The sequence below is a fragment of the Megalopta genalis genome, chromosome 12, assembly GCF_051020955.1.
Source record: "Megalopta genalis isolate 19385.01 chromosome 12, iyMegGena1_principal, whole genome shotgun sequence".
Classification (NCBI taxonomy): Eukaryota; Metazoa; Arthropoda; class Insecta; order Hymenoptera; family Halictidae; genus Megalopta; species Megalopta genalis.
In genome coordinates, this window is record NC_135024.1 from 1,335,157 (window position 1) to 1,356,643 (window position 21,487).

At 38.1% G+C, this 21,487-nt stretch overlaps 2 protein-coding genes across 5 annotated transcripts in view; one reads left to right on the plus strand and one right to left on the minus strand.

Annotated features, from left to right (window-relative positions):
- MCU (mitochondrial calcium uniporter) overlaps window positions 1-21,487 on the minus strand; it is a 324,119-nt gene that overhangs the window by 13,017 nt on the left and 289,615 nt on the right. For all 4 annotated transcript variants that reach the window (XM_076525577.1, XM_076525578.1, XM_033483429.2 and 1 more), the window contains 2 exons: window positions 1,371-1,547; window positions 620-738 (listed from right to left, as the gene is read on the minus strand). In XM_076525577.1, coding sequence (XP_076381692.1) covers window positions 620-738; window positions 1,371-1,547 — 296 coding nt within the window. The remainder of the gene's footprint in view (window positions 1-619; window positions 739-1,370; window positions 1,548-21,487) is intronic.
- Window positions 12,856-21,487, plus strand: part of jv (javelin) — a 70,067-nt gene continuing 61,435 nt past the window's right edge. Inside the window, exons 1-2 of the mRNA XM_033483427.2 lie at window positions 12,856-13,044; window positions 16,801-16,906. Of these exons, the coding sequence (XP_033339318.1) occupies window positions 16,827-16,906 (80 nt within the window). The 5' untranslated portion in view covers window positions 12,856-13,044; window positions 16,801-16,826. The remainder of the gene's footprint in view (window positions 13,045-16,800; window positions 16,907-21,487) is intronic.

The following is a 21,487-nucleotide window of genomic DNA, read 5'->3' on the forward strand; positions in this document are numbered from 1 at the left end:
AGCTTGCGATTTCAGATGTAAGGAAGATTGAAAGAATTGAGGAATGTCAATTATTCTTAAGATATATCGAAGTGATTAACGCTAAGGGGTGTCCCAAAAATGTCTCGCAATCCGGAAATGGGAGACAGTATAAAAAACAACAAATGAATCAAATACAAATTGTACAAATTTGCACGTTAAATTTATTTCATTTATTATTGCATTTTATGCAATTTTAAATTGCACTAAATTGTTATTAAATCGTCTCTATTGTTCCTGCGAAAGTTTGAATAAATTTTCATGGTTAATACAAATTTTACAAATTAATCATTAAATTGCACATTAAACAAAAACTTGCTCCTCCTTTTGTTATTAAATCGTCGCTATTATACTATATTGTTCCTCCGAAAGTTTGAATAAATTTCCACGTTAAATCAAGCATAATGCTGAAGAACAGAAATAAATAAATCCAGGCAGGCTGTCGCGACAGCTTCGACAGTAGCTTGTCTCGACAGAATCAAATTTTCTTCTTCGCGATTTTCGGAAGAAACGTGGCACACCGAGCCGACGAATCCGTTTGGACGTGTTCCGTGAATATCAAACCAGGTCAGACAGATTAATATACACCAGAGGTACTCACCATGGTGTGCCTCTGCTGCAAAGGGGGCGTAACGACGTACTCGTTGTCGTTTATAATCAGCCGGAAGTCCTCCTCCATTAACGACTCTATCGTGTTGTTGGATCCTATCCTAACGCCGTCTGAAAGCATCAGGCAACGCCGTTCTGGGCCGTTAACACTCGGATGTCGAAACTCGGGTCCATTTGGACCCTGTATATAAATATTGTTATTTTATATAAATTCATATAATTATGGTAATTGTATTAAATTATACCAAAGTAAATTAAATTAAATTAATTATATTAAATTTATGTAATTATTTGTATATTATATTAATTTATATAAATTGTATATATTATATTAACTTTATATAAATTGTATATATTATATTAAATTTATATAAATTGTATATATTATATTAAATTTATATAAATTGTATATATTATATTAAATTTATATAAATTGTATATATTATATTAATTTATATAAATTGTATATATTATATTAAATTTATATAAATTGTATATATTATATTAATTTATATAAATTGTATATATTATATTAATTTATATAAATCGTATATATTATATTAAATTTATATTAAATTTATATAAATTTTATATATTATACTAAGTTATATAAATTTTATATAAATGATCCTAAGTATATTGAGTTATATTTCCGTCAAAATGATCCACCTTTCGATGGTTGAAACACGTTTGAGATCGTTTTTCCAGGAAATCGTTTTTTAGCTTCTTGTCGATCGACTCACCAAGCGTCGTGACGGTTGCCCGATCGATTCCGCGGTCCTCTTTCTTCAGCATCTTGATCAGGTCGCCTACCGTGTGCGTTATTGGCTTCAGGGTAAACACGCATTGCTCCCTCCTTGACGGCAGCGGGACCGTGATCTTCGGTAATCCTCGATGAAACGTCACCGTGACCTCTGGAACTGAGATTGAGATAGGGAACCGGTCAGATTACGGCTTCGAGATTTGGTCGATGCGAGATGCACCGTTCAAAATTTTCAACGTCGGACATTAGAGATCCGAGATTCATTCGTTGGATCTTTGTGCATTTGCGGATCTTTATGCGTTTGCGACATATGCAGATTTGTAAGATACAAGAAAACGTAAATTAGCAAGAACTGATAGCACTTTTATCAGATTGTTGTAACGAAGAATCTTTCAATTAACGAGGAAGATTATCGTCTAATTCTGATTTCTCGAGAATCGCGTACGAAAATGGGAATTTGCGTAAAGATTCGCGGTCTATTTATCGCTGTTCGATCGTCGACGCGAATATCCCAGAAAATCGAGGCGATTTCGTTCGTGGAACCGAACCTGGAAAGATGAAACTTATCGTCCTGTCAGGTCCCGATAAAATTCGGTTCGCTCGAACGTGTCGCGATAACAATTAATTGCTGCATCAGGTACACGGATATTAACTTGGACGATTTTTCACGAACGTAGATCGTGCTCGTCTTTTGCGACACTGATAAGCGAAGCAACTCGTCCGATCGTTTGTAAGGAGATCGATCTCTGCTTGAGCAATCGGTGATAGAAAGATCGATGGTAACAAAGAAATGTTTTCTACGTCGTCGGGTATGCAAGATCATGTAGCAAAAATTTCGTCGAAATACTGCGCGAAGTTTCAATATGCACAGCAAATTCTCCTTGATTTTCCTTCAGCTTGAAAACAAAAATGGACAATTTGGGAAGAAGAGATGCTATTATTTCGCCTTGCGCCTCGTCTTTTTAATCGTTGACAATCGGCAACTGTAAAAACGAGCCGCGAGACTCGAATAATCGCTTCTCCTGTTCTCAAATCGTCCAGCTTTGTACAGAAGCTGAAGGAAGATCGGGGAGAATCCGAACGCAATAGACATTTTTATGAAACATTTTTATTTATTAAAAAGACGATATACTGAGCAGAAGACGATCTTTAGAAATTATAGTAAATTCTCTCCAATTTTCCTTCAGCTTGCAAACAAAAATGGACAATTTGAGAAGAGGAGATACGATTACTCGAGCCTTGCGCCTCGTTTTTATAATCGTTGACAATCGGAAACTATAAAAATGAGCCGCAGGGCTCGAATAATCCACTTTCTAAATTATCTAGTTGTATTTACAAGCTGAAGGAAAATTGGAGAGAATTTACTATAATTTCTAAAGATCGTCTTCTGCTCAGTACATCGACTTAACTCGCTTCTTACTAAAAAAAATGCTTCATAAAAATGTCTATTGCGTTCGTATGATTATACTAGCTCCTAAATGCAGTCCGTAGAAAAGCTGAACAGAGTTCATCGAGCAAAGTCTGAACAACCTTCCGGTCCAAAAGCTGTGCCATCTAGATACAGACATTCTACCGAGCTCCGGAGACAGTTGATGGACCATTAAACTTTACGAAGCCATTTCCGCGGTCGATTTTATTCGGCGATCAAACAATGTCCTTATAAAATCGATACCCGCCCCCGACCGGGGATGAAAGTACGCGGAAGCGGCGATAACGATAACGCGGGCTTATCACGGTCGTGGTGCCGCGTTTCGAGCACCGAAGAGCCATCCATCGAGACGCGTGCTCGGGCTACTTTTCGATATCGAAACGAGCAGGTCGGACTAATCCGATGCGGTTTCTCTTTTTTAACAGAGGCGTTCGTTGCAACGGTCTTGTAGCCTAGAGTGTAAACTCCTTTCATCCTCCTTCCCGTCGCCGATCGAGCCGGCTAAAAGTCTCTCGAAAAGCGTAATTCGAGCGGGGAACAAATATCCTCTCCGCCCTCCCCGCGCATCCCGAAGAAAAGCCCGCGGTTCCCCGGGCTTCGAGCAGCGTCATTCGAGGAGCGAGGAGAACCCGAAAGCTCGGCTGTTCTCGTTCGTCTCGACGCGATTGGATTTTCGTCGGCCCACCAATACCACCGACGTTCAATTTCTCTGTTCTCGTCTGAACGGGCGCGACGTTAAAGACGGGAATAGCGAGGTTCTTCGCTTGTCGCCGTCCCGGCGGATGCTGAACGATTGCTCGTTCCACTGGCTCCCCGACTTTTACAGGTCTCGTAAAACGTCGTTGGACCGCACACGCTGGTTCCGAGTCCACTTCATTTCGGCGGGTCAGGGAGCCGGTGACATGGTAATTCGCAAATTTACGACCAGAAATACACGGTCGACCGTAATTCGGATAATTCTCGCGATGACAAAGCCCCGGCGAGCAGAAATTAACGTCGGAATGCCTTGTCACGGGTGCGCCGTTTGTTTCTGTCTTTGCGGGCTGGCTGCGAGGTCGTGTGACAGTTCAGATCCTTTAAAGCGAGGTTTCAAGCAATAGTAATTTATTTATTTAGCATCATCGGGCCAAATGTCCTTTTAATTTTTCCACAGAAATTCATCATAATGATAATAATAATAAAATTAGTAATGATAATAAAATGATACTAATCATATTAATGACAATAAAAAATAATAATAGTAATGATAATAAGATAATATTAATAATATTAATGACAATAAAAAATAATAATAGTGATGATAATCAGATAATACTAATAATATTAATGTCAATAATAAAAATAATATAATAGTAGTGATAATAAGATAATACTAATAATATTAATGAGAATAATAAAAATAATAATAGTAATGATAATAATATAATACTAATAATATTAATGACAATAAATAATAATAATAGTAATGATAATAAGATAATACTAATAATATTAATGACAATAAAAAATAATAATAGTGATGATAATCAGATAATACTAATAATATTAATGTCAATAATAAAAATAATATATATATAATAGTAATGATAATAAGATAATACTAATAATATTAATGAGAATAATAAAAATAATAATAGTAATGATAATAAGATAATACTAATAATATTAATGGTAATAATAAAAATAATAACAGTAATGATAATAAAAGAATAACAAAAATGCAAACAATAAATTGCAATATACAAACGAAACATCCCAGCTTCTGATAACATTATACAATCGATATCAAAATTAATTAAAATCATGTGTTGGCTAAAGAGATAATCCTATTCAAAGGATTAGCATAAAACTCGGTGGTTTCTCGCAAAAGATTGCGGATTGTTAATATTATCTGATGACACTAGAATTTGAATCGTTAATTTTCGTTGGAACGCGTTGAAATTGAATAACCATAAGAAGATCCGCAATCAATTAACGACTGATTAATTGAATCGGTGTGTAATTTGTTCGTTTTCAGCAGCGAATTCTCGACGATGAAGTTACGCGAGTCGCTTAGAGTATTACGATTGCATAATTCCTTTTCCAATCGAACATCTCGAGGAACATCGATGCCGAACAGAGTCTCTGATTGCTATTTCTGCGAATCCTCTTGTTCCAAGACTCCCTATACAAGCCCCGGAGAGTTTCAGAATCGATTAACTCTCGCCGATTCGCACACAATCGCAAAATTCGGTGACGCAACTTAACACCCACACACACACTATTGTGTGTGAGAAGTATAGATACGAAAGAAGTATCGATACCTTTTTAATTTTAAAATGGTATCGATAATATTTTAAATTTTACTTCAATTCTCTCCAATTTCGTGGTATATTAACCCTTTGCACTCGAGTGGTGACTCTGAAGCACCACTAAAATCGTTACATCACGTTCCAAGATAACGTTTATATTATCAAAGCTTTGATATAAAAATATTGTTAAAAGTCTAACTGTCGTATGAGTCACAAGACTCAATTTCATATGCATGAAATGCACTTAAAATGCAAATACTATAAGTCGGAAAAGTTCATTTAGATTTACAGTTAGAATGGCTTCGAGTGCAAAGGGTTAAAAAAAGAAACCTCTACGAGATCCTAAAAATCCTTGTTACAAACACATCATTGTCAAAATCTTATCGTCGATTTTGCAAATATTAAATGCTTCTTAAAAGTGGATTTTTGCAAAATTCATAATGTTCTATTAAATCGCGGATCTTCGCGCATCCAGCAAAGATCGATAATTTCTACAGACTCGAAAGGGATCTTCCGGCGAACAATTAAATCGTGCTGCTTAATGTATATTCTGTAAAGCAACCCGCGACAATACGGATTGGCAGGAAGCTCCACGGCATCTCGGTAATATTTTCCTGGACACCGGGGATAATTGTTCGCAGGCGCAGCAGACGCAAAGAATCGCGCACGGCGGGCACGTACGCGGCTCACATGCTCGTGGATGCATTTTGAGAGATCGCTAAGCCGGATCGGCGCTCGGTTCCGTTCTGCTTCCAACGGAAAGATGCCCGCGGTCGTCCCATTCCGGTCTCCACACTCTAATACCTTGCCCGCATCAAGCGGCTGCTAACCAGGTTAACGCGATCCAGCTCTCGATCGCGCGACCATCACGCGAACGGAATTCACGGAAACGGAGTTTCGTTTTGTTAATGCCCGTTCGGCCCTTTCCTTTCTTCCGTTCCGTCGCGAACGATTCGCCGGATTCGATCGATGGCTTCCCTTAACAGCTCCGTGAGAGATCATAAATCTCGACGATTATTTTCCAGTTTTAATCCTCTGCCCTAATCGACTATCATATCAATTTATTTATTTATTTATTTATTTATTTATTTATTTAGCATCATCGGGCCAAATGTCCTTTTAATTTTTCTACAGAAATTCATCATAACTATAATGATAATAATAATAATAGTAGCTAGACGATTGCACCGAGTTTAAAGATTTCTGTTCCATCTCGATTTTTCGTCTCCCTTTTGCACGCAAAATTGAACACTTCGATTTTTAGCAGTTTGTTATAGATTATAAATGAGTGAAATTAATGAATTCAGCATAATTAGTAAATTTAGTAAGATTAATGAATTCAGTGAAATTAGTAGGTGTAGTAAAATTAGTGAATTCAGTAGAATTAGTAAATTTAGTAAAATTAGTGAATTCAATAAAATTAGTAAATTTAGGAAAATTAGTGAATTCAATAAAATTAGTGAATCCAGTAAACTTAGTAAGTTTAGTAAAATTAGTGAATGCAGTAAAATTAATAAATTTCCTAAAATTAGTATACTTAGTAAAATTAGTAAATTTAATAAATTTAGTGAACTCAGTAAAATTAGTGAATTTCCTAAAATTAGTACACTTAGTAAAATTAGTGAATCCAGTAAACTTAGTAAATTTAGTAAAATTAGTGAATGCAGTAAAATTAATAAATTTCCTAAAATTAGTACACTTAGTAAAATTAGTACACTTAGTAAAATTAGTAAATTTAATAAATTTAGTGAGCTCGGTAAAATTAGTGAATTTCCTAAAATTAGTACACTTAGTAAAATTAGTGAATCCAGTAAACTTAGTAAATTTAGTAAAATTAGTGAATGCAGTAAAATTAATAAATTTCCTAAAATTAGTACACTTAGTAAAATTAGTAAATTTAATAAATTTAGTGAGCTCGGTAAAATTAGTGAATTTCCTAAAATTAGTACACTTAGTAAAATTAGTGAATCCAGTAAACTTAGTAAATTTAGTAAAATTAGTGAATGCAGTAAAATTAATAAATTTCCTAAAATTAGTACACTTAGTAAAATTAGTAAATTTAATAAATTTAGTGAGCTCGGTAAAATTAGTGAATTTCTTAAAATTAGCACACTTAGTAAAATTAGTGAATTCAGTAAAATTAGTAAATATACTAAAATCAGTACACCAAGTAAAATTAGTAAATTTAATCATATTAGTATTAAATTGAATTCTAATTTTTAGCAAAATTGGTATTAAATTGAGTTCCAATTTTTAGCAAAATTGGTACTAATATCAAATAAATTAGCACTTGTAAATAGTAAATTTGATCGATGTCTTAACCCTTTTGTCCAAAGGGTTTCTCCCATTCATTCCGGAATGTACTACATCAGTAAAGTTCATACATCGACAAAGTAATTAACAATTAGTTTAAGAGGCAACGCCGAGTCCGGCTCGCGATGGAGGATCCCAAAGGGTAATCATTAGAAAACATTGAACGCTTCGCTGTCGGACAAAGGCGGGCAGAAGCCGCGCGAGAAAGTGGATTATCTATGAATTAGAAGCGAATTCATTCGAGCAGACTGTCTGGATGCCAAGTTTCTGGTACTCCGTGGCTTCTCTCGAATGCCTAAGAACCGGATCCTCGTGGAAAATCGAAATTTCCTGCAGCTAAATTCTCGAAGCTGCTGCTCGAAACGTTCTACACGTTTCACTGGCAAGATAAAGGCGAACAGCATGAGAAAGTCCATTATCTATGTATTAGAAGCTAATTTATTTCACCTGGTTGTGTCTACACATTTTCTCGAAAACTACGAACCGAGTCGAATCCTCGCGGCGAATCGGAATTTTCTGCGGCTGAATCTCGCAGCTTGTTTGCGACGATCGGTAAAACGTGTCGCCGCGCTGGTCGGATCAGCAGGAATGAAAATCACGCGAGAAAGTACAACCGTGCATGTATTTAGAGGCTGACCATGTGCCGTCCGGTTGCTTCGTTTCCGGCGTTCCTCGAATTCCTCGGAAATCCGAGAGAGCCGGACGATGCTCGGGGAAAATCGGGATTTTCTCGCGGCTAAGTAAAGTTAAACGGAGCTTGATCTCCCGGCGGAGTTTTAATCAGTTGAAAGTAGAATGAGGATCAAGTTTAATTGGAGCCGCAAGACGAAGTACAGCGGAAAATAGAAAACGGCGTGCTTCTCTCGAACGTGCCGTCGAGAAAATTCTGCTCGACGTAGCTCCGCTTCGAGTTCGATCCGACGCTTCGAGTTCGATCCGACGCTTCTAAAGGTTGCAACAACATTAATGATTTTACGTTCGAGAATACGCGGAGTCGCAGACCGTGTAAGTCCGTGAACAACGCGGCGAGTCTGCATTCGGGCGAGCGATGCGCTCGATCCGGCTCAAAGAGCGTCGAAGATCAAAGTAACGTCGGAGATGTCAGTGCTTGTGCGGCCACTTGCCGGATATCGAGCAGCTCGGGAGAAATTCCTCCGGCTGAAACATACAGGGTGTGCCAAACATGTCTCGCAATCCGAAAGTAGCGGGTTCCTCGGGTCATTCGAAGCAACTTTTTCCTTTACAAAAATTTTCTCCGAGGCACCGCTCACGAGTTATTAACGAAAAACAGTGACCAATAAGAGGCGACCGAGCCAATGAGCGGAACTAGGCTTCGTGCGCTGGTTGGCTGGGCCGTCTCGCGTCAGCCGTACTCGATTCTTATTGGTCACTGTTCTTCGTTAATAACTCGTTAACGGTGCCTCGGAGAACTTTTTTGTAAAGGAAGAAGCTGCTTCAAATGATCCGAGGAACCCGCCAGTTCCGGATTGCGAGATATTTTTGGGACACCCTGTATAGGACGGCGAGAGGTTCGGCCATACTCGTAAGTTGCAATTTACCGATCCCGGGGTCTCGAGATACTAATTTTTGACGTGCCCCGAAGTTGCCGGTCTAAAGAGAACGCGAGTACCCGTGTTCCCGTGGGATAAGCCATCGAACGCTTCTGTTCTTAATTATGCTTCGCTCGCAGGAAAGCTGCTGCATTAACGGCAACTTTCAAAGTCTTGGTTGTAACGTATTGGATTACTTCGCCGGGGCTAGAGCGTCGGCGCATGAACGAAACTGCAGCTACCGTTGAAAAATTCATTGAGAAACTCTCAGCCGCGAATTACGGATTCGTGAAAATGAAATAATTCATGGCGAGCGATACGAAAAACGTAGGAGAGACGCCATTCTTCTTCGTTGACAGCAAATTATAATTTCGATTTCGTGGTAAATGTATAAAAATGAATAAAATTATAAATAATATGATTAAATAAATAAGTTATAAATATAATACAATATAATAAATATAATCTAATTAAATAAATAAAAATTATAAATGTAATATAATATAATAAGTATAAGCTAATTAAATAAATATAAATTATAAATGTAATATAATATTATATAATATAATACGTATAATCTAATTAAATGAATATAAATTATAAATGTATTATAATATAATAAATATAATCTAATTAAATAAATATAAATTATTAACATAATATAATATAATAAATATAATCTAATTAAATAAATATAAATTATTAATATAATATAATATAATAAATATAATCTAATTAAATATATAAATGTATAAAATAGAATGGCAATTAAGTGGATAATTTCGACGGCCAGTCGCATCGAGAGAGAACTAAAATTTCTCCGTTTCCTTCATCTCTGCGATCTTTTTGCGGCGCGTGAAAACGAAATGAAACGGTGCCGCAGTTGTCAACGAGACAGGCGGTAGAAAAACGACACGAGAAAGATGAGATTTAATTCACCTCGACACTAGCATTATACTGTACGATCTTGGAGCACGCATTTCACCGATTACATTTCGCGAAACGGTTTCGTCGAATCGCGGCGGCATTTTCCGGGAGATTTTCCGGTCCGCGATGAAACGAGGTCTTCGCAGCAGTTTTCCCGTCGGAGACCGCAATAACGGCTTTTCAGTCGAGCGTCCGAGGAATGCCGGTCGCTTGTGCAAACCTCCCCCCCGGCTTTTGGAAAACGTACGATACCGTGAAACGAACGCCGGAAGGAGTTATGCTCGTTGAGGATCGAGCAACAACCGGTCTGTCGATCGGCGGTTGCGCAACCGAAAGAAGAAGAAGAAGAAGAACAAGAAGCACCGCGCGGCGACTTGCGCGAATTAAATGCCCGCCGACAATAATTCTGAATTAATTACGGTTCGCCGATTCGGATAAAAGAATCGACGGACACCGGTGCGTTTCCATCGGCTTGAACGCGATCCTTCCGAGGAGATAACAGGAGTTTCGCTACGCGTTGCTAAATACCCGCTCGTAAGAAACCGCGGCCGCCGGCCATTTCGCGCGCTTAACCATGAAGAATCGTTATTGCGCCGATGTAGCGTAATTTCGGCCGATCAAAACCGTGCTCCGGAGAAAGTCGCTTTTATTGGCCATTCGTTACGATCCCCGTAGCTTTCGATCATTCCCTAAGTAAGATACTGCGGCGCGCCACCGCGTCAAATGAATTTAATTCTACGCCCGAACGTAATTCTGCCGGTTTTTAGCGCACGTGGTTCAATTCTCGCCCGGCTGAAAATCGTGTTTCGCAAGAAAATCACGAATCCGTGGCAATAATTTACAATAACGTTTCTTTACGGGATCCTGCGCGAGCTTCTATTGCCACTGGGATCATTCTAAGGTTGGTTCAACGGGGTCTTAGAGCTGTTTCGATCCTTTAAAGCGAGGTTTCAGACAAGTATAATAGTAATTTATTTATTTATTTTATTTTATTTATTTAATTAGTACCATCGGGTCAAATGTCCTTTTAATTTTTCTGCAGAAATTCAATATAACAATAATTATAATAATAATAGTAATGATGATAAGATAATACTAATATTATTAATGACAATAAAATAATATTAATAATATTAATGACAATAAAAAGTGGTAGTTAAGATAATAAGATCATACTAATAATATTAATGAGAATAATAAAAATAATAATAGCAATGATAATAAGATAATAGTAATAATATTAATGAGAATAATAAAAATAATAATAGCAATGATAACAAGATAATAGTAATAATAGTAATGATAATAAGATAATACTAATAATATTAATGAGAATAATAAAAATAATAATAGCAATGATAATAAGATCATAGTAATAATATTAATGAGAATAATTAAAATAATAATAGTAATGATAACAAGATAATACTAATAATATTAATGACAATAAAATAATATTATTAATATTAATGACACTAACAAAAATAATGATAGCAATGATAATAAAATAATAATGAAAATAAAAACAATAAAAATTGCAATATACGAACGAAACATCCCAGCTTTATACTACAATTTATAGTACTGTTTCTTATAGGATCGTGCTCGAGCTTTCAATGCGACTAGGATCATTCTAATATTATTTCAACGAGGTTAGATATCCTCCTCTGTTACGCCACTTTTACGGAACCGAATTTAACACTTCACCTGGCAGCTGACCAATAGACTTTCAAGGTTCCAAGACCTTGAACGTGCGAAGATGTCGATAACTTCGTGTAGTTTTGCCTGAACAAATTCATACAAAAAAACAATCTAAAAATGTCTAAAACCTTGTTTTCAATAATATGATCTAACTTGTCAGATCTAATTAACCGTTGAGCTTATTGTAGATAAAATTTAGAGGGCGAGAAGTTTCAACAGGCTCGAAACAGTGCAACAATGTATCTCCAAACTGTTCCAACATTTTGGAAGCCTCCAGAATTTGGTACGTCAACGAGTCACTTCCGCCACATTCTACTGAAATTACAGTGAACTCTCCTTAATTGAGGCTCAACTTGGAAACAAAAATGGACAGTGAGGGAAGAGGAGGATGCGATTATTCGAGCCTCGCGTCAATTAGAAAGAATTTACTTCCGAGTCCCAAGACTCGTGGTTTCTCTTCAATCGTTCAACCGAGACAGCAATTTTATATTTCGATCTTCGGTGTAAAAGATTCTTAGCAAGACTATTCATTGAAAAAAATCTCTACAATAATGTCTCTCTAATTGACACTCAGATTGTCCAGAAAATGGGTAATTTGGGAAGAGGAGATGCGATTATTCGATCGAGTTCGTTTTCATAGTTACGAATTGTCAAGAAATATAAAAACGAGCCGCGAGGCTCGAATAATCGCATCTCCTCTTCCCAGATTGTTCATTTTTCTGCGCAAACTGAGCGTCAGTTACGGAGACATTACTGTACGTTCACCGAACTGCATGAAACGCGCATCCTCTCGAGTCCGATACACGCAATTAATTGGCGTATTTAAATTAACCAAAAAATCCGGCATTCCATAACCAAGAATTCCTGCCAGCAGCCCCGACGAAAAGATCGGCACTGTCATCGAGGTTTCTCGGCATCGAAAGAGAAAGCTCTCGCGGAGCGCGAGGGGTCTTCTGGAAACTGACGTCCGTAAATTCGGCGCAGCGGGTGCTCGCGGCACCTTGGAAGAGGCGCAACGTCCGACAATTAGCTCGCCCCCACGTCCTCTGTTCGCGGATCGCGGAGCGAGGATGATGCGGCCTGGTAGTGGCAACATCCTTGCCACTACCACCTTGCCCCGGTGTCGTCCTCCCTTCTTCCGACCTCGGTGAAAAGTTTCGCGGTGGTGAAGTTTTCCCGGCCGGCAGTCTGCCACTGGATTCTGGCCAACGCCGATAAGTGAACGTGCGCGTCGCGGAACGTATGCTCGCCGCGATTAGGGCACCCGTTCTCTCTCTTTCTCTCTCTCTCGTCTCCTTGTCCTCCGACGAAGGAGACCGAGGCGAACGGACGACCTGTGCATCCTCTGGCCCGCAATCGATCGGACTCGGGGTTCGGCGGAGCAGTTCGCGTGACGCGAGCTCTTCAAGGATGCACGACCTGTGATCGGGGACCACCCCCAGGGTAGGTGAATAATTTAAGGCCACGCCACCTGGGGGCTGCGAAGGTGCGGCACGCGCTACGCTCGACCTTAAGCCACCCGGCGGCTCCCCTCGCCGCTCGCGGAATTGCTGAAACACGCCTAAGGGTCGCACGTGGTCGGTTTCTAGAGAATTCGGTGACCCTGCGGCCGGAGTTGGGGAGCAGACAGAGGGGTCGTTTTATGTGCGCGAGGGTGGAAACGAGTTTCTGGCTGATTCGGGCAGGACCCGGGCTTTGCGGGGTTCTTTATGGAGCTCTTCTTTATGGGGTCTGCGGCCGTTTCCGACTGTGGAATGTTAGTGGCGAGACTTTTTGTGCGTCTGAGGGTGATAGACGGCTTTTTGGGGGTGGCTTAGAGGACGTTCGAAGGTCGAAGGCAACTGCGGCGGCTTCGTGGGGTTCGCGTGGCCTAAGTGGACTGGGCTTTCTTAGGGTGGTTGGTCGCTGTCTGGTCAATACACCCCGTGGTTCCATGCAATTTAATTCCGTTTAATTCTATGGTGCTTGGCTGCTGTGTATTTCGGAATTACGAGTATACTCGTCATGGAGAAGCGACGGTTTTTGTCTTATGGCAAATGTGTTCGTCTTTAGTATGTCCAATTATAATTTGTATAGGGTATACTTGTGAATTTCGATTTTATTTGATTGTTGCAAAAGCAGTTTCGGTTTTCTAAATAGATTAGGAAAATTCCGAAATTACTTTTGCGACAGATCTAAAGTACTGATCTGCACAACAAAGAGGTTAATTTCAATAATTTCAATAATAATTTCAATAAAAGGGTTCCAATAAAAAACCACGATCTAAGTCCCTTAGATTTTCAGTCTCCAATTTTCGTTTAGCTATATGAAAAGTTTAATTTATTACTTTACTATTTACGTTTACACATTTATTATATTATATTACATTATATAATATTATAATATACTATATATTATTATTATTATGTATATTATTATATATATTATTATATATTGTATATTATAATATAATATAATAAATGTAAATGTAAATAGTAATGTATATAATATTATACATTTATTTTATGTAGTTGGTTAACTGTACGTAAAATATCATACATTTATTTTATGTATTTGGTTAACTGTACGTAAAATAACATCTAGAATTAATTGTTCTCTAGTTCCGCTAACATGGGATTGTTCAGTTAAGAGAGATTCATTTGGCAGACTCTCCTCAACAATAGTTTCATTCCTCTTTGTTCAGCTGTCCATAGAGCTTTATCGTTGCTATGCATTATTTATTAATCGTCGACTGCGCCGTTTATTACAACGTATCAGTATTCTCTCGATGCGCGTTTTCATGGTAACGAGGTTATAACTCATCCCGAGATTACGATATTAATTGTAGTAATCCTCGAACGAGCAACGTTAATTGCGCAACTGCTACACTGTCTTATCATTAATCAGAATACCATTATGTATATGTTCTAACTTCGACGCGATCTCGCGATCTGTTTTCACTGGCGGCTATTTTTGTCGTACGATAAACAATTGTTTTCTTGATCACTGGCAACGAGCAATATTGCACAATTAACCGCATTCATCACCGTGACCGACGATCGTCGTTGATTTTTCTTTCGTTTAATGCCACGAAAGATACTTGAAACAATATTCATTCTGTGCAGTCGCTATTTTTTAATCGGTAAGAAAAAATAATGCATATTCGATGGAAAAATGGTTCACGTATATCAAAGTAGTAAAAAGATAAGGTGAAAATATACGTTTTCTTTGCCAGGTATAAATGATCGAATGCAACTTTCATTAGCAATAGCAGACAATAACTATAACGTTGCAACAAAGCTTTTGTGCACCAATATTAAAAGGATTTACATGTAAATATAAGTAGTAAAAAAGAAAGGTGAAAATATGTTTTGTTTTTGCCAGGTATAAATTATCAAATACAACTTTCATTAGCAATAGCAGACAACTATAACGTTGCAACAATATTATATTATATTATAATATTATTATTATTTAATATTGTTCATCAATATTAAAAGGATTTAGATGTAAAATAAGTAGTAAAAAAGAAAGGTGGAAATGTGTTTTGTTTGCCAGTTATAAATTATCAAATACAACTTTCATTCGCGTAGTATTATCTGCTATAGTAAATAATAACATTGCAATAAAACTTTCTTTTTGTACCAATATATTAAAAGGAGGATTTACATGTAAAAATATGTAGCAAAAAAGGGTAAAAAATATCTTTTGTTGCCAGAGATGTATAAATTATCAAATAAAACAACTTTCATTCACGTAGTACTATATACAACAGCAAACAACAACTATAACGTTGCAACAGAGCTTTCGTCTAGTAATATTAAACAATCTAAAAAGATCAAAATTGTTCTAACACACCTGAAATTATGTTTTTAAGTTAGTTCGCTTGGGTCGAACCAGAAGTAAGACCCTTTCTAGATAAAATTAACGCAGGAAACAACGTCCAATTCAACTATTATTGAATGTCGATAACCTGTTCCTCGTCGTCTCTTATACTCTGCGTTCGCAGTTTCAGCAGCGAGAAAGCGCTGGTCGTCAGCGCCATCTCCGAGCAGACTCTGTCACTAACCCAGCTGCATTCCGGCGACCGCGTTCAACAGTGCATCGCGCATGCCAGTAACTGCACACGCCTGCATGTAAAAATTATTTAGCACGCGCTACTTTTTTTTTTCTCTCTCTCTCTCTGTCCATCCCAGGTGCATTCACCGCAAACGTCTCTGCGCATCGCGTTCCATGTAATCCTGTAATACGCACTCTTTTTGTTGTCCGACAGAAATGCATGCGATAGCTTTTTTCCCTCGAAGTTTCACGCTCTGAAAGAGGTGTACACGGTCACCCCAAATCCGTTGTTCGAAACTGATCGACCCGCGGGAACGGTGTTCAGCAGAACCTCGAACGTGTAAACGTTAGTTTTCGAGAAATGCGTACCGCGGTGCACGGATGAAAAATACTGACGGCATATCAAATAACTGGCAAAAAAGCTCGCGCGATGTTTCATCGAGACGTTCGCGTTTTACGGTCGCCTGTAATTTTTGTTGCTTTATTTACGCGCGTATCGCTTGCCTCGTCTTTTTTCGGTTGGCGCGTTGATTTGTTTTTAACGCTTTGCCGAAATGCTTTTTTAATGGATCGGAATTGAAATTGCGGTTCGAACGTTCTCCGCTGAAAGTAAATTTTTAATTGCTGCTCAAGAGTTAGTGACAGCTGTTCTGTCATTTTAGTGTATCTTTTTTTAACGTTATTACGATTGCGCGTAACACGTTTTATTCAACTTGAGTTTTAAGTTAATAATCGGGTCCTTAATTTACTTGAGTTTTTATTCAATCGAGTCCTTCATGCACTCGAATTTTAATTCAATTTTAATTAATTCTTGATTCACTCGACTTTTAATTCAATCGAGTCCTTAATTCACTCGAATTTTAATTCAATTTTAATTCATTCTTAATTCACTTGATTTTTAATTCAATCAAGTCGTTCATTTACTTGAGTTTCAATTTAATCGAGTCCTTAATGCACTCGCGTTTTAACTCAATTTTAATTAATCCTTACTTCACGTGATTTTTAATTCATTCGCGAGGATGCTTCCGGATTTTCGAGGATGCTTCTGTCCTCGGCAAAAGTCGAACAAAATCGGTGTCCGCAATTTATATGCGGATTGCAGCAGGTTTTATGCAGTTTTAATCTCGGACTGACCATTTATCGAATGTGTATTTTTAACAGGCCTCGCCGTTCAGGGGTTGCCGATCATGGGTGGAGTACAAAGCGGAACCCATACCCTTGGAGAGGCATTATGGGTACACGAGAGGCAACGACAAAAATGCCATCGGTGAGTTCTCTGACAAAAGTTCATTGAGTGCACTCGAAAGTGTATCGCAACGTTTTATGCACTTCTGGCGCGACCGATTACGCTGAATATACCAGTTTCATGGTATTTTTTTCCACAGTATCCGTCAAAATGTCGGCAATGCGCAGTTATAGAAACAGGACGTTTTGTTCCAGTTACTGAATTATTTTAAATAACAAATTATGTATATCTAAAAACTGGATTGTATTGTTGTTTTTCTGTAATTTAGTCGAGTTCTATGAATACATACTTCATTCTTTTGTTTTGGAAAGCATCGTTTTTCCATTTTTTTCATCTGTATTTGCAACGTTGTTCACAAATATTTCCACAAAACCGATGCAAAAACACATCAACCCTTATATGAGAAATTTAAAAAATCAGTTTCCGCATTTTATAGATGACACGAACTTACAGTTTTGATTCGACTATGAAAATTACAGGTCAAATGTTATTCAAAAAATTCAATAACTTCAATTTAATAATATTTATAAACATTATAAACATTATAATAACATAATTAATCTAAACGTACTTTAATAACGTTTGCAAACATAGTAAACGTTTGCAAATAAAATCATTGTAAGGGCACAATAATCAGGGACGAGATGGGACACAGTAATTGACACGCTAACCCTATTCGATCTATTTTTTCGTCCTAGAATCAATCTTTATCCGGTCGTATTCACCACGCGACACCCTGTATAGAAAATAATGAAGCACGGAATCACGATTTTAACGACGATCTCTCATTAATATTTATGATCCGGTGGAACGCAAACGATGGTCTCGATCGAAAAATAATTCGGAAAAATCGTTCTCCAGCTGCGACTACGTTCTACGACAATGTCGTAGGCGGCGCGGGCGCCACGTCGGCCGATTAATTCCGCGATAAATGAGTTCACCGAATGTCCGGCGCCGGGTCATTTGATCGGACCAGTCATCCAGGAAACAAAGGGGCTCTCGTTCGAGGAGTTTAGCCGGCCGATTCGACGATTAAGAGGCGCGTGGCACGAGAGAAATTAATCGCGGCGCAGGCTAATTACGTCGCGGGGGATAATGGAGAGGCCTCGCGAGTGGCCCAGATTTTTAACGAGCTCGAAAAATCGCCTGGAACTACCGCGGCGCATAGTAAATATCAGAGCAGAAAACTATAGAATGACCGCCGCGCCGCGATGATACTACTTTAATCTATTCCCGTGTATCACCGCCATTATTCTCGCGTTCCCCAGCCGCGTGGAATTCCATTGCGATTAATGTCCGGGCACACGTACACGCTGATCCGGTGCGAAATATTGCGCCCGAGTTGTGCAGGCAACAACGATGATGCAGCTTTTCCCCCACGAAATTATTAACCACCCTTCGCGTCGCGGAACGAGTCGCGTAGAAAACAGCGTTCCGGAAGAGCAGTGTTCCTCTGTAATTTTTGTCGTCTTTTTTTTCTTTTTCGGAAATTAGCAAGAACAACGAGATTAATTTTAGCGCGACTTTATTTTAAGTTGAGTTCGTTCATTAGTCTGCAGCTGTTTAGAAATTTAATTATTTCCTTTTCTGGTGTATCGATCCTTTATTGCATCAATTGGAGACCAAAGGACAGATTAGTAGTAAATAAATAATAATAAAATTAATATTTAATAGTTTTATAGAGGTATCTACGACATTTTGCATGATTTCAGAATTTAATTCTGTGCTATTTTATAATTATCGGTGCCATTTTAACTCTAAATACAAAATAGTTTGTTTTGTGATTTACTTTGTTACCATTTTATATAAATAAAGAATTCTTCGAGGAAAGAATTATTTCAATAAGGAATTATTCGAATAAAGAATTATGTATTTGAATAAAGAATTATTTACTTGAATAAAGAATTATTCGTATAAAGAATTACTTATTTGAATAAAGAATTACTTGTTCGAATAAAGAATTATTTATTTGAATAAAGAATTATTTACTTGAATAAAGAATTATTCGTATAAAGAATTACTTATTTGAACGAAGAATCATTCGAATAAAGAATTACTTGTTCGAATAAAGAATTATTTATTTGAATAAAGAATTACTCGAATAAAAAAGCAATAAAGAATTATCACAGAACATTAAAGAACATAAGAATTATTACTACGATAAAGAATAGACAGAACAATTTATAACGAACAATGAATAATCGTTGTACGAACAAACTATCCGACCGAAAGAAATTCATTCGGATGATTATCTCGAATAAACATTTATTCAAAGAATTCGAATAACGCCCGGCTCTCTTTCTTCACCGCTGACAACAACTTAGGAATCGTTTGCGGTCCGAAGATATCGTGTTTCACTCTAATTGATAGAAACGAAAAATAGAAAGGCTCAGCCGGGATAATCGCTGAAATAGTTGAATTCGTATCACAAGGAAGTGTCAGCGGTTTTGTTGTAGAAAGTTGAATCTTGCACCGTGGATTTTTAGGCTAGCGATAAGTGTTCTCGCGCGGTGATTTCGCGAATTATTGTTCGCATGCCTCTCTGTTCACAATTATTAAATTCTTTGCCGCTATGGAAACCGTTCGAAGCTTCGGTCCCGTTCGAACGAAATAACGCTTTTATGATTAGGAGACGATTAATGGTTAATTAGAGGGATTTCGCTACGGTTAGGCTAGTAACGCTTATTAGCGCGGTTGTGGTCTAATTACGCGATTCTCGAGACCTTGCGCGGCGTCTCGCTTTTAGTGCACCAGGATTCGAATGATCTTTTTTTTTCTTTTTTGCTTTGAACGCTGTTGCACGCCCACGATGCTCCGAGCATGTCAATCGGCGCGAACTTGTTGACCTGTATTTTTACCAGAAAGAATGTCCGATTTCTTGTTATAAAATAGAATACTACCTCCGTATCGAAATGATCGTCCGATTGACAAATTCGCACCGAATTAACGAGATAGAAGCTTATATTTTTATTATATAAAATAAACGTTAAACAAATGCTTATTATATACGCATACAGCTGATATTGTACTTAATAAATTATGCTTACGTCTTGAAATTAATGATTCACCAGGTATAAGATATTATTTTTTAAAATGGGACGATCATTTCGATAGAAATAACTTATGCAAATAGGACAATCATTTCGATAGAAATAATTTATGCAAACAGGACAATCATTTCGATACGAGGGAAGTATGAAAATCGGAATCAATCTGTTAATCTATTCGAAACGATAACAATCATTCGATAAGGAATCATCGCCTGTTTTGCGAGGAAATAATTGCAAGAATTGTACAGGAAATAATCTGCATCGATTACGTTTCCCGTCTGCATTCGACACACCGTGAAACTTCCGACGAGTTCGATTCCAAAGTTCTCGCGTAAAAATGTTCAGCGAGAAACTTGAAAGTATTCGGGAAAAGTCATTTCCATGAAAGCGTACCTCGGCAAAACTGTTCTAATTTTGTTTCTCCGTTTGTCCCATATCGGGACACGGGCAACGATCCGATCGAATCGCGGCTTTCCATCGAAACAGACAATTGCCAAGAAAGTTGTCTATTTGTATACTATTTCAGATGATTTTCCGGCGTACGCATGCGAACGATGCGGGACACTCGGTCTGCTGGAAATCTAAAGCTGGGTCAAACAGCACCGCATTGAAATTGCGTTTCTTCTACTCTTGCCTTAGCGAGCCGAACCGCCGTGCCGGAAAACTGGAGAGCACGACGGGGAATATCCGCGGAGAAGCAGACAAAAACGTCGAGCCGCTTTGCTACGGCGAGTGCAGCTTTACGTTGCACTGAATCGTGGTATTTATACCTTCGCTACGTGCGCAGATTTGTAAAATGCAAGGAAACGCGAGAATTAGCAAGAACTGATAGCACTTTTATCAGATTTTTGTAACGAAGAATCTTTCAGTCAACGAGGAAGATCATCGTCTAATTCTGATTTCTCGAGAATCGTGTACGAAAATGGGAATTTGCGTAAAGATTCGCGGTCTATTTATCGCTGTTCGATCGTCGACGCGAATATCCCAGAAAATCGAGGCGATTTCGTTCGTGGAACCGAACCTGGAAAGATGAAACTTATCGTCCTGTCAGGTCCCGATAAAATTCGGTTCGCTCGAACGTGTCGCAACAACAATTAATTGCTGCATCAGGTACACGGATATTAACTTGGACGATTTTTCGCGAACGTAGATCGTGCTCGTCTTTTGCGACACTGATAAGCGAAGCAACTCGTCCGATCGTTTGTAAGGAGATCGATCTCTGCTTGTGCAATCGGTGATAGAGAGAGAGAGAGAAAGATCGATGGTAACAAAGAAATGTTTTCTACGTCGTCGGGTATATAAGATCATGTAGCAAAAATTTCGTCGAAATACTGCGCGAAGTTTCAATATGCATAGCAGATTCTCCTTGATTTTCCTTCAGCTTGAAAACAAAAATGGACAATTTGGGAAGAAGAGATGCTATTATTTCGCCTTGCGCCTCGTCTTTTTAATCGTTGACAATCGGAAACTGTAAAAACGAGCCGCGAGACTCGAATAATCGCTTCTCCTGTTCTCAAATCGTCCAGCTTTGTACAGAAGCTGAAGGAAGATC